The following is a 14,584-nucleotide window of genomic DNA, read 5'->3' as shown; positions in this document are numbered from 1 at the left end:
TCAGACAATGGAAATTCGGGAAGACAATGGAAAAACAGGGAGATTCGTACGAAATTATCGTTCGTTCAAACCTTTGTGACCGTAGCATTAGTGGTGTGCGTTTGTGGTCTAATTTGATAACCGTGACTGTCATAGAAACAAGGTACACAAAGTCATATTATTTTTTAACATAGGAATTTTTTAATTGACATTGCTTCACTATTTAAAACAAACATCACAATACTTTAAGTTTGGCCCTTCTGGCAGACCACCATAGCATTAGTAACAACAATGAGTGAGTTAGCAGACGGGTTTTGTCTCGTTTTGTTATAAGTTAACATTACGTGTTGCACGATAATATAAATTCAGTATTTATAATCCAGTTCTTTTCCAGTAACCCTTTGTTTATAGGCAATAGAAAACGGCTAATTGATATCTGTAACAACTCTCTACATCCTAGCGATAATACACAGCTAACATACAACCTATTCACTATAGTATACCTCTTTAATTTTTTTTCAATTTTTCTCCAATTTTTCTTTCGTCAAAAGTGCGCGATAAGACTCAATGGTAAATACAGATGAAGTGAGAAAAGAAGTCCATATATCAACAGTGAAACGTTTTCAGGCAGAACAAAAAAAAATCGACATGAAATGTTTATGAACAATATACATACATATTCCTTAATGTATAACTTGGTTTCTTTTTGTAATATATATATTTATATATCACAACGATGTTGGTCTTTTAAAAATTAAAGTCAAATGATACATACTGACTATATTGCAATGTACTGTAAGTAAGCAAGCTATATACTGTGTAAACCTATCCTTGTCGTTAGTTGGTCTCCGGCAAGGAAAGGGTTAAATAGCATTTCCTAACGACTACATCTAGATAGCGACTACTAGAGACTACCACATACAACACTAACTTTACCACGGTACACTATGGCAGTCCAGCACATCATATGATACATTTATGTACATCGTTACACAGCATTAGTCAATTAATAAATAAGAATTGCAGTTGCAAAAGGATTCTAATGCCACTGGTCATTATTCACACCACGCTGCAGGCTGCATGGTGATACGCTGCAGGCTGCATGGTGATGCACAGCCTTGTGAGCTAGCTTTTTTCCCCCAAATCAGGCTTAATTGGAGATAACCCCTTTTAGCGCTGGTGAGGAGTAACAACCATGTGGCATTAAAGCCTTTATGTAACTCAACTCTTTTTCTTTTTGTTATCACGTGTCTCAAATGCTTTATCTTGCGTCTATATATAGATATATCTTTAGTGCTATTAAAATAAGACTTGGTAATAATACAGAACAAAAGCAAGAACGTAATAAACGAAAGTTTCTAAAAGTTAAACTTAATTGCAAGAATGGTGACAAAATAAACGACACATTTAGTTCCATTCTGTAAAATGTGCAGCCATTGGAAATCTCATTAATGGCTCAACTAGAGCCACACATCATTCTACTTCTTTCCTAGTATCACACATGCTGATAGATCACTGTCATGAATAATAAATTACCTTCAAATAGAAGTGTGTTGTTGATATTGATACGCCGGGAAATACGTCTTGGTAATATCATGAACTGGTATTTTCCTGATTTTAAATGGTTTTAATCACGTTCAAAGCTAATTCCAATCTCATCTTAAATTACAACCGTTACCTTCTTTTATAATATGTCAGTCACTGTTATACATGCAATTGCTGAACTTTGAATTAATTACTTGGTCATCAGTTAACTCGACAGCTGTTAAACCGCTACAAAGACATTTCTAACCTTAGACCCTTTAGAAAAATTATACATTATCTAACATTTATACCAATACAATATTAAATAATACTTTCCTCCAGCCCTCTCTCGCCCACGTTCACACTCAAATGCCCATTCACATTACCCATGATCCATCACGAGCTCACTCACATTCAAATGACATTAAAGTTAGTAGTTACATTATTCATATCCGTTCGGTATAAATAAGCGATAAGTCGGGTGAAGGTATATACACATATCAATCAGGTTGCATGCAAAAAAAAGCAAAATACAAACTACATGTAAGAATATCCACAGAAGAATATGCCCTTACACAAAACATAAAGCACTTTTAACATACACCGTTTTAACAACGAGTAATGTTTATATACCGAATGCGAATTCTAATCGTAACGGAACTTAACACTTGAGGCCGTGTTGAATGTTACATCGCTATTCCTAAACGATAGAGAGTACCAAAGTGTGACGTCATAATAGCCAAGCTGTCAAGGTTGCATGCTGGGTCCAAACAATTTTGCGCTGAACAACGTGGCGGCGATCACCAAACACTGAATTTGCCTTGCTCCAGTCCGTTGCTTGGATGATTTCGCAGTGAACCTCATGCGCAGGCTCTGTTGTTTGGAACCATTCATCGACGACAAATTGCGCGAACATGGCGTTAGCACTTCAGTACTCTTTAGACCCTCGTTATGGCAAGCTTTGGTCATTAATACGGTTATGAAATAAAAAAATAAAAAACGGAAATAAAAATGAAATCGAAGACGGAAGTACGGTGATAGGTATAAAAAGTAAAATATAAACATAAAACACAATATGAGACGCTTAAAACAACGGAAGCAACTTGCGTGGCAACATGGTACTTTCATATGCATAGCAGTTTGGTTTTCTTCTTCTGTCTTTCTCTATGTTCTGACCACCTAATGCGTATTAGAATAACATTCTATAATTATAGTAATATTAGGTCTGATCATCTGATGACAATTTTGTTGACAATTTCTGATTTTTGCTCACATTTGGAACGGAATGTACGACGGTCGTCTTGAGTAACACTGAGAATGCTGTTGTCGTTCATTAAAAAAGTGGTCCCTATACAGGATACCATTAATCAACCCAATACATGCCTCATCATGGCTTTGCTTTCATAGGATGGTTAACTTTACGTTATTACTAGCCCAAATGATTTGTAGTACTTCACATAGTTTGTACATGCAAAATGCTATCTTTTGCAGATGTTTCGTTCTCAATATGCAGAACGAATTACCAAATTTGTGTACACAGTAGGATTTTATATATTATGCTTGCTACTTATGTTTGATATAGCTTATATAGTTCGTAGAAAATAGAAATAAATTTGGCGCCATGTTTGTCCCGATAATGTCATGTTTGTAAGGCAAAATCAAGGAGAATCTCTTTTTTTGGAGAATGATAGAATAACATTGCTCAGGTTAGAAGGTTGTTTCTGGCTGATTGAACTACGATTTTTTCCCTCACAAAAATGGCTCGAAAACAATGATATCGCCGTTTCATTAAAAAATATCGAAAAGATGTCCTTCTTTGCTAATAAGCGGGGGGTGTCTGCTATTTGTGGGGAGACTCTGGTTATATTCTCTTGTTATAATGTCATAAAAATCTAAACGTATATTTTAGCACCAGTCGTGATGTTACTTGAAAAAGTAGTAGGGTGTAATTATAATGATAAGTAGGCCTATACTGGGTGTCATAAATATGATTTATGTGGTAAATGTACATCAATTAACAGACTTCTGCTTGGTAAAAATGACGTTTAGTCTAACATTATGACAATCTTAACAGTTATTAACAATTCTCTTTGCTTAGTATGCTAGAAAATACCACGACTACTTAATATTACGTTCGATATCATACGTATATTCTCCCTAAACCTCCTAATTTCAATGTTTATATGTTTGAATATATTTGTCAAACAAAAAGAAGATTAAAAAAAGTGAATAAAAGAATATGTACACCGGAAGCCGTAAAATGAAGAAACACATTTTGGTTTTACCCTTACCATTGTAAACCAAACACAAGGCACCATTCCTGTCGTTAATGAAAAAAAAAATTACAAAAACGATCACTTTCTAGCAGAATAATCTCACTGTAAAAACTCCAAACATTCTGACTAATGCTTTTTTTCTCCACGTTTATAACAAGTCTATGAAAACCTTTGTAAAGCTATCTATTTCTCCTTTTTGTGTTTTATGTTTAGTATCCTACTTAGGAAAATGGGTATAGGCCTAGTCTTTGTTGTAATAACTCACAGAAAATTGGAAGAAAAGAATTAAAGCCAGGCAAACTTTATCAACAACCAATTTTTTTATAATTTGTATTATCTACAGAAAGATCTGACGATTTCCCATTCACAAACAGCAAAATGGTATGGCATTATTCTCTTTCCATTTGTCATTAGCGTAGTTTAGGCAATTTGCTTCATGATCGTGTCAAAATCAATATATTCGTCTATTACGAGTCTAACGCCCGATGCACACGAGTTGTCTCTTTGATGACGCAAGGTTGCGTCAGCGATTACCGTGGTTTTTGACGCACCGTGTGAGGGCGCTAGCTTACAGCATGTGCATGGAAAGTGAACAGCGCAAACGTTGCGTTTAGTTCCTGGCGTATGAGCTAATTGCCATTGCAGGTTCGACTGACGCAAACGAAATGACGCCCAGTGTGCAATGGACAAAAGAATCAAGAATTAACCCCCTGTATTGACGTAACAAAGGGAGGGGTGACGAAGTGTGCGTTTACACACGACGAACATGAGAAATCTGCGTTCACATCAAGAAACATGTAATTCTCTCTTGCCACTTATCTACTTGTGGGAAACGTAACTTAACTACATCATACAGCGGTGATAGAGAACTATATACGTTAAAAGTAAGAACGCATCATTTAAATATCATCAATAAACAAGTAACGCTCTCCAAGCAAACAAATCAAACATCGGGTATGTGTTTGAAAAAATGTCCAATTTGATAAAACTTTCTCTTTCTCTCTCTCTAATCATTTTCCCTTCTTGCTTGAAGAAATCCTATTCTGCTGTTTCAGTGGCAGCGCCCTCTTCGGCGGGTTTCTCATCTGAGGCGGGTTTGTCCTCTGATGCCGCTTCCTCCTTCTTTTCTTCGGCGTTCGTCTCTTCGGCTTTCTCCTCGGCCTTCTCCTCGGCCTTTTCCGGTTCGGCTTCCCCGTTCTCGGCAGGTACCTCCTCGTCGGGCTTGGCTTCTCCTTCCTCTTCTTTGTTCTCCTCTTCTCCTTCTGCCTTGCCGTCCTTCTTCTCCTTCTTATCCTGCCCCGTCAACTTCTTCCAGTACTGTGGGGAGAAAGTGAATTGGTGAGAATATTGGATGGAAACCATTAAAAAGAAGTTCCGGGAAATGTGAAAAACGAATTTGTGAGATTTGTCATTCTATATCATGTTAGTGTCGAAGGGTATCGTACAAAAGTTTTCCCCTGAAAAGGATTGCTGTTCACATGCCCTCGTATTCAAGATATGGCAAGGAACAGCTAAGGGTGTGGACAGCGTTTATTTGCCACATGTTGTATAGTCCAATTTCTCCGCGCGGCCCACTATCTTTAGGAAAACTTGACAAATGTCGTATAATTTAGATGATTCCAAAACCTCACATTATATATCAATATTTATTTGCTACCTGGTCAACCTTTCTCAATTGCTTTAATCAAAAAATCTTTTTCAATCCAATCTAAAACCTCAAAACACAAGTTTGTCTTGAACTTTTTGCCTGCTTCGGTAAATGAATAGAGCAAACAGTGGTCTGCCACAGGCGACTTTTGTTACAATCATGTATGCAAAATATAGCCTACACTCAAACTTTGTGGTAGTTGAGGGTTCCAGCACCAGACAAAGTCACCACAAAAGAAGGTTATGGGTATGAGCAACAAACGAAGAGAGAGGGAGATTAAGATAGATGGGTAGAGAGAGAGAGAGAGAGAGATGGGGTGGGAATAAGCAGTAGAGAGCTACACAGAAAGAGAAAGAACAAGATGGATCTGGAGAAAACAAGTGCGAAATATCGTCAGGGCCCCGTTGCATAAAAGTTGTCACTAACTTAGCAATCAATGGTAACTTCCATGGAATACTTGATTTTGATTGGCTGTTGAGCAATGTTACCATGGTAGGCACCATTAATGGTAAGTCTTATGCAACAGGTCCCTGCTCGCTATTTTCATAAACTTTACCGTGTTGATGTCGTCATAAAGCGATACTGGGTAGCCGACCGTGACCTTGTTGACCATCATCTTGGGCATCCATCCTTTGAGATTGACCTGACCTACCCAGGTCACGTGGGTCGCGACCTCATCGCCCTCCTTAGGTCTGATCACAATGCCCATTACACCGACATCAGCCCTGCAAAGACAAGCATCATGTGAGAGGCAGGCTAATTAGTATTCCATATTTTACAAGTTGATATTTGTTACGATTACAAACCTTAAAGGCATCGTTTAACAATGTTAAATCTGATATGCATGGCCCTACTTGTTATCATGTGTCTGTGATGTGGTGTAATATTGAAGCCCTGAAAAAAGGTGCACTCCAAAATGATCATGAAGTGCATCAAAAAAGTAAAAATGTTTAAGTGACCGGTTTTACCATACTCATTTCCCCCAAGAATAGACTGCAGTGTTATAAAAACTGTTGGGATAACAGTTTTTGAAATTTCGTATTCCAATCATAAATATCGTAATAGTGACTGAGTGACTTAAAGGTTTATAATTATGATTGTAGCATGAGCTAACTCCAGAATTTTGTTTAGAATCTGAGACAAAGATACCCAATCCCTTTAAAATGTTTCCTTTGTTGTTTCTTTGTTACTTTTTTTGCTTATATTATGACACTCCCACACGCATTTTATAATTATATATCCAGTTAAAAATGTACGTGTCCCGTATTTTAATTGATGGTTTTCTCTGGTGATTCAGTATTGTATTTACATCGTTTCCTGATGCTATCTTGAATGCGTAAGTTGAAACTTTGTGTACAAATACAAATCTTATGTGTTTTGTTTTTGCTCTATGACGTTTTACGGCTATCAGAGAAGCCCTATGTTTACTATTACAAATCCGATTACAAATATCACTTGCTATTTGTTGTTGGGTGATTTGTTCGTGAAATTTGATGGTATTTTTGTACTTTTACGTTGTTTGATGGTTATATATGTGGTGTAAAAGACAGACCTTATAAATGGCAATCATTACAAATATCATGTTTCTTATTCAAGCCTTATGTCATCACTCCTCAGCTGTTGGGGGTTTGATCAGATGATAGAGATATTTGTTAAGGATGGTGTTGCAGAGTGCTTTTACGTCATTAGCTGATACTCTGTTATGTCTAAGGGTTAAACGTTATGTCTTCCTGACAAAAGCTACGTCTACCATGACAAACATTATAGTACTACCTTATGTTTACCAATACAAATCTTTTGTGTCCATTAGGTAATGAGATATTTAATGTCATATATATATATATATATATACCACTACCAAACTTATGTGTCCATTGTGTTTAATGTGGTTGTTAACATTGTGATGTTTAATGTCTTTATTATATCTTCCACTACAAACCTTATTAATCTATTTTGTTAGGTGATTATTCATACTATGATATTTAGTGTCTTATATCAACCACTACAAACCTTATGTGTCTATATTGTTAGGTTGGTGTTAATATTGTGTATTTAGTGTCTTATATCTACCATTACAAACCTTATGTATCCATGTTGTTAGGTCGTGGTTCATATTGTGATAATGAAAGTCTTGTATCTACCACTACAAACCTTATGTGTCTATATTGTTAGGTGGTGGTTCATATTGTGATAATGAATTTCTTATATCTACCATTACAAACCTTATGTGTCCCTTGCTGGTGGGTGGTTTGCTCGGGTGATTGCAGCTCTTGTAGAGGATGGTATGGCGGATGGGTTCTTCATCTGATCTTACTACGCAGCATTGGACAACATCACGATCATCGCAGGCGGTTGGCATCTTGAATACTCTGCAAGGTGACCATTAAGATGAAAGACTTATACATCAGCAAATATCAATTAGCATTAGTGAAAGAATCAAACACTTATGAGAAATACATCTACTATGGAATAGCAATGTTTTCTTTGAAGCTCGGACACGTTACCTACAAAAATTACCCTTGCAACAAATATTTAAAAAAATAATTAAACGGTGGAAGCTAAACAGTGCTACAATCAACTATTGCTTAGTGTATTTGCAGCGTCAACAAATGAAACAAAAAGTAAACTCGAGAAGAAATCGAGAATTCGCAGACAAAAAATAAACATTTGGGTAAACTGAGAGTGAGGATGGGGGGGGGGGGGGGCGAGTGCCCCCTCGGTTAATTGATTAGTAGGGACTTTTAGATTTGCACGTCGACATAGAGGACGTCCTTTTAATGCAATGTGACTTCCTTTTAAGGCACCGCCATTGCCTTAAAAGGACGTCACACTTAGCAGTCCACTATGTCGACGTGTAAATCTAAAAGGCTCTAATAATTTAATGACAATGAAAAGAGCGTCTTATCGTAAACACAACGTCAAATTAAATATGTTCAGCTTGGACAGTGGCCAAGTATGTTGTTTTCAAACGCAAGCGGAGTTACGTGGGAGACAGGATGGGTTCGAGTGCTTCACAAATAATACACTTCAGAATCGTCACAACTAAAATAGACAATCGCCCTCAGATTTTGTCCTTGAAATGGTTCAGGTTTTTGACAGAAAAACACTTGAAGTACTTGGTCAATGTTTTTAAAAATCAAGGAAACTGTCTCTATAGTGATTTATCCGTATTATACTATGAATGACGATTGAGTGGTTCGAATAAATCAAACAAAAACATGCCTAAATCAATAATGTTTGCTCTGTAGGTACTTACATTTCATTCATCTGTATGACGTTACGTTATGGAAAGATGAATAAACCACTGTAAATTGTGTCAATTACCAACCATAATTTAATGCCTGAAATAACCAAGGTATGGGCGTCTAATTGGGATTCAATAGCGTTTGCAACCCTAGTATAGGCGTATCTAATACATATACAATTTAGAAACCAAACAAAATATATATTCGTTTAAAAGATATTGATAAAGGGGAAAGGGGTGGGATTAGGTCATGTTCCTCTAGTAGATCTAAGCTTTGGCAATAAAATATGATTTAATTTTCTTCGGTAACTCCGAAAAAGGCGGAGGGGTTTGGGGGGGGGGGTGGAACCGCACAATGCTAGAAAATGCAATAGCAGTCAAACGCCTCTTCGTACATGACACGTAGTCAATAGATTGGTAATATAATTAAAACAATTCTTCCTGATTTGTCAGACTGATGTTTCCTCGCCAATTATATACGAAATCAATAAAATGAATATGATCTTTTGTTTCCTTCTTAGACCTGTCAAACATATTTATACACTGTATCAAGGAGTGACTGTTAATATCTTTAAGAGGCCATTTAAGCTAAATAAATAGTATGCTCTCTGGAATATGATACATCTGCATGTATAACTAAGTACGCTTCGTAAGGTTTTTTTTCTATGCGCATGTAAATACGGAAATAGTCAAACTGTAGACACACATATGTTTCAGCTCTTGAATGTATCTAAATAATAAAACGTTAAGTGTCAAGTTAACACTCAGCAATATGTCATTTTCGTTATGTTATCAAATTTGATGCACAAATCTTTGTTAAATGCCTAGTTATAAATCCTTGAGTTCACTTGTTACGAATAATGGTATTTCAATATTCAGAATGCGAATTATGTATATAAAGCGTTGATAGGTAAGGCAAGTCATAATATTTATCTTACCAAAGCAACCATTAATGTATGCTATACGTTTTCTGATTATTGAAATACAGGCATTCGAAACAAGTGAATTAAATAATTTGTAACGAATTAAGCAATTTGTGTATTAAATTTGATTACCCTACGAAAATGGTCTATTAACATATAACAATTACTGAGTCCGATTGATGCTATATATACGTTTACTAATTGTATGCAACTTCTTGAATAAATGATTCCGTTGTCAACTGAAAGGATTGCCAGAGGGTTGCCAGACATAGCAAGAGCTAGTGTATGCAAAGCGGATTCTATCTAAAGAGATGCCAGTATGTATTGCAGGTATATTTCATAGTTCATAACCAGAGGTTCTACAGAGAATCATGCATACTTTGAAATACATTAGTATTTTTAGTAACCAGGGGGGGGGGGGAGAGGGTTAACAAAAACTAAGATTGACTTCAAGTTGGACCTAACTATGGCAGGCCATTCATGCCACTGTTTTGCTCTCACCATTTCACTGGCATTGGTCTCTGATGGGACGTGCAAATCATGGTCCCAAATCTACAGAATTTACTTTTTTGGATAATTAATTATTGAAAATAAATATAACATCTAAATAACATAATGGTGAGAGCAACTAGTGGCATGAACGGCCTGTCATATTTAAGTCCAACTTTAAGTCGATCTTAGTCTTTGTGAAACACTCCACTGGGGACCGTTTCATAAAACCTTTTATCTATAACAAATGCTAAATTTCTATGACAAATTTGCTCTCAGCCAATCAGATGCCATGGTTTCAGTAGCTTATAACAGTAGCTTGTAACTTGCTATTAAACCAAGTTTTATGAAACAGGGTCCAGGTCTATTGTAACCTACAGATAACTGTCTGACCTATAAGACTACGCGCCAGCTGCTAAAATGGCGCACAATGGCACTTCTTATCCTGTTTGTTTTCTAAACATTCACCATACAAAAGAACGGGGAAATCACATCCACAGGCTTGTATCAAATTCCATCAATATTGCCAGCCCTAACCGACTTTCGTTTCTTAAGGAATCTGCAACCGACCCCGGTGGAATGCGAACCTTGAACTCACAGTGAAAAGAAAAGAGTCTGTCCCGCCATTTTAATATATTTTTAATGCACGCCCTGTCAAATATGAACACTCGGACCAGCACGGGAGATCAAACCCCGCCCCTGCATGCTTGGTGGATGGAACGAGTTGTTTGCGTGTAATGAGCCGCCATTCTTGCAGGGGCGGAGTACGGGTGCACTGGGAACATTCGTGAATGACCGCAAGTACGATATTGCAGCCTTAAAGAGAAGGCTAAGTTCATAAAGTTGAAAAAAATATGTGTGAGTTTTCCCATACGTTTCATGCTAGTAGTGGATGAGCATCAAGATTTCAAAAAGGTCCCCAGGAAACGATTACTATTAAGATGTCCTCATGTTTTAAATATGACAAGAAATAGCTTTAGATTTGGGCCAGAGTTTCCCATGTGTGTGTGTGTGTGTAGGGGGAGGGGGTGCGAGGCCTAGTCCCTCTGTTGCATTTCTCTCTGCAAATCAGCCGGGGTAAATTTCAGAACATGTTAATGATTCCAAGTCCTAAAGATAATACTGAGTTGTAAAAGGACAACAATAATTATTGAGCTTTCTCATAATTTGTATGACATTGTGGAAATAAATAATTTATACAGAGTATGAAAAAAAAATCCCTTTACAAAGGATTGCACTTTAAATGTATTGCTATTCGGAATATGACACGAAACTTACTACCAATGTGTGTAGTAGTTCGACATATTCATTTATGTGTGCAGTGCTTCAGCTTGTGCATGTGAATTTCGGCAAGGAGACAATTTCTCAACAGTTCAACGATTCTAAATTCTCACAGCACTATTTGTGTGTAGGGGTGGTTTTAGCTGACTGTCAAGACAGCATAAATGCTTGTTAGTAAGCAACCAGAGGACCGACGAATTTAGGCCCTCTCCGAGAGACCTGGTAATGCGAATTCATGCCTTACCATTATACTCATGTACTACATAACCAACGTTTCCCAATACCTTCAAAGAGTATTTCTTTAACAATGAAATGACATGGCCATGGCCCCGTCTCATAAAGAGCTGCGATTGATCCGAATCAATCGCAAGCCCTCTTATCAATCACAAGTTTGCAGTCCCTATCTCTTATGTATATTAAGCTTAATGCGATTGATACATATTGCACATAAGTTGCGATTAATCTGTTTATTAGACGGGGCCCCAAAAACTCAACTTTATCTTTAATTAATCCGAACACTGGCTGTACATCCACTCTCTCTCCCTTTCTCCTCCCTTTCCAATGAAAGCCGATGTATTTTCGCGGTTTATGGCAGAACAATCGTTAAAGTAAAATGGCTAAAAACAATTTTCACATGGCCTTGCCTTTATGATATCTTGTTACATTTCTTCCACGACTCGATGCCGTATAATCATACGCGTGTATGCGGTAAACTTTCAAAAATGAGATCTATAGAGCGAATCTACGGTTACAGACCACAATAAATGTTCATTCTCTTTCAGTGTATTAACCTACTCAGGACAATTTCCTTTCTTCTGTGGTTTGATTCAATCACTTTTGAGTCATACCCCGATGGAATAATACCGCATGCATTATTAAAAAAAGATTCTGCACATAGTGTATTCAGTTTTGTGTAGCAACTAGGGGGTTCGACGTCAGACGTTCTTTGATGATTTAATACAAATATGAAGATCATTAAATTGGCAACATATTGATTCCACACCCTTTTTAAATACCGATTCGCATTTAATAAATGAATAAAGAATTAAGTAATAAACTATTGAAAAATAATAATATTAATTATAATAATAACGACACTGATGTTGATAATGATGACGATAATAAGAACAATAACATTGATAAACATGATAATAATGATGATGATGGAATTATAATATCATAAATTATACAAATAACCGTAATCCTTAGTAAACATAATAAGAATAACAATATTCTTTTATTAACAAACAACTGCAGCCTGTAAACACCGAAAGGAGGTTGAGGAAGGGGCTGGAAATGGGATGGGGGACAGGGAAGGGGCAGGGGGGGGGGTGGTGGTCACTTACGTGTAGACGACTTTGAAGTCTTCCTTCTCTTCCAAAACCTCGAATGTTGGCGACTTCTTGTTCCACTTCCGCCTCTGTTCGGGATCGGTGAAGAATTCAAGCACTGCAGACAAAATAGAAAATAAGACAAATGTAATTTAAAGGGAATCTGTGAGACGTAAGTAATAGATATTGAGCATCATTGAATATGTGTACTTTATATATCTTTTTAAAACTCAGCTGGCCTAAAGCAGCGAAAGCATTTTGGGAATAACCTTTACATATTAACATGACTTTAGTCATGAGATTATAATTATATGTGTTATATGCAATGTCTTGTTAAATTCAGTTAGGAAAAAAGTTAGGTTAGGAGATAAATCAGGCTAACAATCGTCTGCGGTTTCATGCACTTTTCTACGAACTCGCTAATAGAAAATCGATTATTCATAGCAAATTTACTCTTTGCAGACGAACTGAAATAACCACTACAAAGCAACGAGTTCTGGAGATATTTCCGCTTGTATACGTTTTTTTTCCTCACCAATGCAGATCCCCTAGATAACAACCAATGTTTGATAGTGTGGTAACCGAAAAACGAATTGTGTTAGTTATACAAAATCTATAATATTGATTTTAGCGTGATTTGCAATCCGTTATATAATTTTGCTTAACATTATGATAACAATATCATTTTTGTCATTGTTAATTATTGTAATATTATATCAAATTTCGGAAAAAAGAAGAACGAAAAAAAGGGGGCAAAACCTAAACACGACACTTTTTTTACTCCCTAGATCCCGTCCTGGCTAGAGATATATAGTAACAATATAATTTTGAATATCTTATTTGTTCAACACATGTTTTCACACAAATCTGATGATTAATAAATAAATAATAATAACAGAAGAAATCACGTACCTTTGTCCACTGGGATGCCGGTGAAGTCCATTGAGGCCTGTGGCATTGATAGATAGATAGTAGGATAGATCGATACACAGAGTAGAGAGATAAAGAAAGAAAAATAGATAGACAGATAGAGTAAGAGATATATAGGAAGATAGATAGATAGGTAGAGTAGAGAGATAAAGAAAGAAATATAGATATATAGATCGCCGCATACAGCGAAAGAGAGAGAAGATGAAGGGAAAGAGAGAAGGAGAGAGAGAGAGAGAGAGATAAAAACGTTAATCAATACACAATATTTGAGGGATTAAACATTGATTATAAAGCAATCTAAACCGTATACCAGACGGTTATTAATAACCACTGACCCAATGCAACTTGTCACGATTTATCATAAAATTGCTCAACTAGATAATTAACAAAGCGAAACGAATGACAAACAACCTATGATTCATGCGATAGAGTTAATTTATTTTGTGTTATTCCGAAAAAAATGGTTATATGCATGCATCGTGATAGAGTGAAACGTTATAATCAAGGATAACGTTGAGTTCTGGGCCCCGTTTCACAAAACTTGTCATCAGTGAAAAATGACAGTTTTTGTGATAAGCTACTGAAATCCTTGCTTCTGATTGGTTATCAGCAGATATGTCACTTATTTTTGTCATTTGAAACGTGAAAATAAGCTCTGTGAAACCGGTCCCTGGTCGTGCGATTGCATTGTGAAAGAAACTGTCTGGAAACTATCAATCAATAGTTTTTATAAGAAGAAAAATCAAAGCAAATAAAATTCATACAACAAAACAGTCAAAATACAGAGCAATTAATGTCATGGCCAATGTACTAAAACATGTTTCACTTTAAAATTTATATAAGATTAAAAAATAGTACTCAAATAAAAGCCTATGATGGCTTTATGAGACAAAGTTCTCACTAAGATTCATGATTGACTGTTATGGTGCATAGAGTCTAACAAATCCGACAAAAATAAG

At 36.4% G+C, this 14,584-nt stretch overlaps 1 protein-coding gene across 1 annotated transcript; it reads right to left on the bottom strand.

Moving 5' to 3' along the window:
• Positions 1–4,377: 4,377 nt before the first annotated feature.
• LOC105436740 (steroidogenic acute regulatory protein, mitochondrial) lies at positions 4,378–13,640 on the bottom strand. The gene is made up of 5 exons (XM_011662610.2): positions 13,608–13,640; positions 12,711–12,813; positions 7,650–7,796; positions 5,984–6,152; positions 4,378–5,096 (listed from the first exon to the last, which is right to left on the bottom strand). Exons 1-5 carry the CDS (start codon positions 13,636–13,638, stop codon positions 4,818–4,820), a joined length of 729 nt encoding a protein of 242 aa, XP_011660912.1. The 5' UTR covers positions 13,639–13,640; the 3' UTR covers positions 4,378–4,817.
• Between the last annotated feature and the right edge of the window lie 944 nt (positions 13,641–14,584).

Source organism: Strongylocentrotus purpuratus, unplaced genomic scaffold, assembly GCF_000002235.5.
Source record: "Strongylocentrotus purpuratus isolate Spur 01 unplaced genomic scaffold, Spur_5.0 spur5_scaffold_20, whole genome shotgun sequence".
NCBI classification, from domain to species: domain Eukaryota; kingdom Metazoa; phylum Echinodermata; class Echinoidea; order Camarodonta; family Strongylocentrotidae; genus Strongylocentrotus; species Strongylocentrotus purpuratus.
Note: the sequence above shows the minus strand (reverse complement) of the source record. Positions and strands in the feature narration are given on the sequence as shown.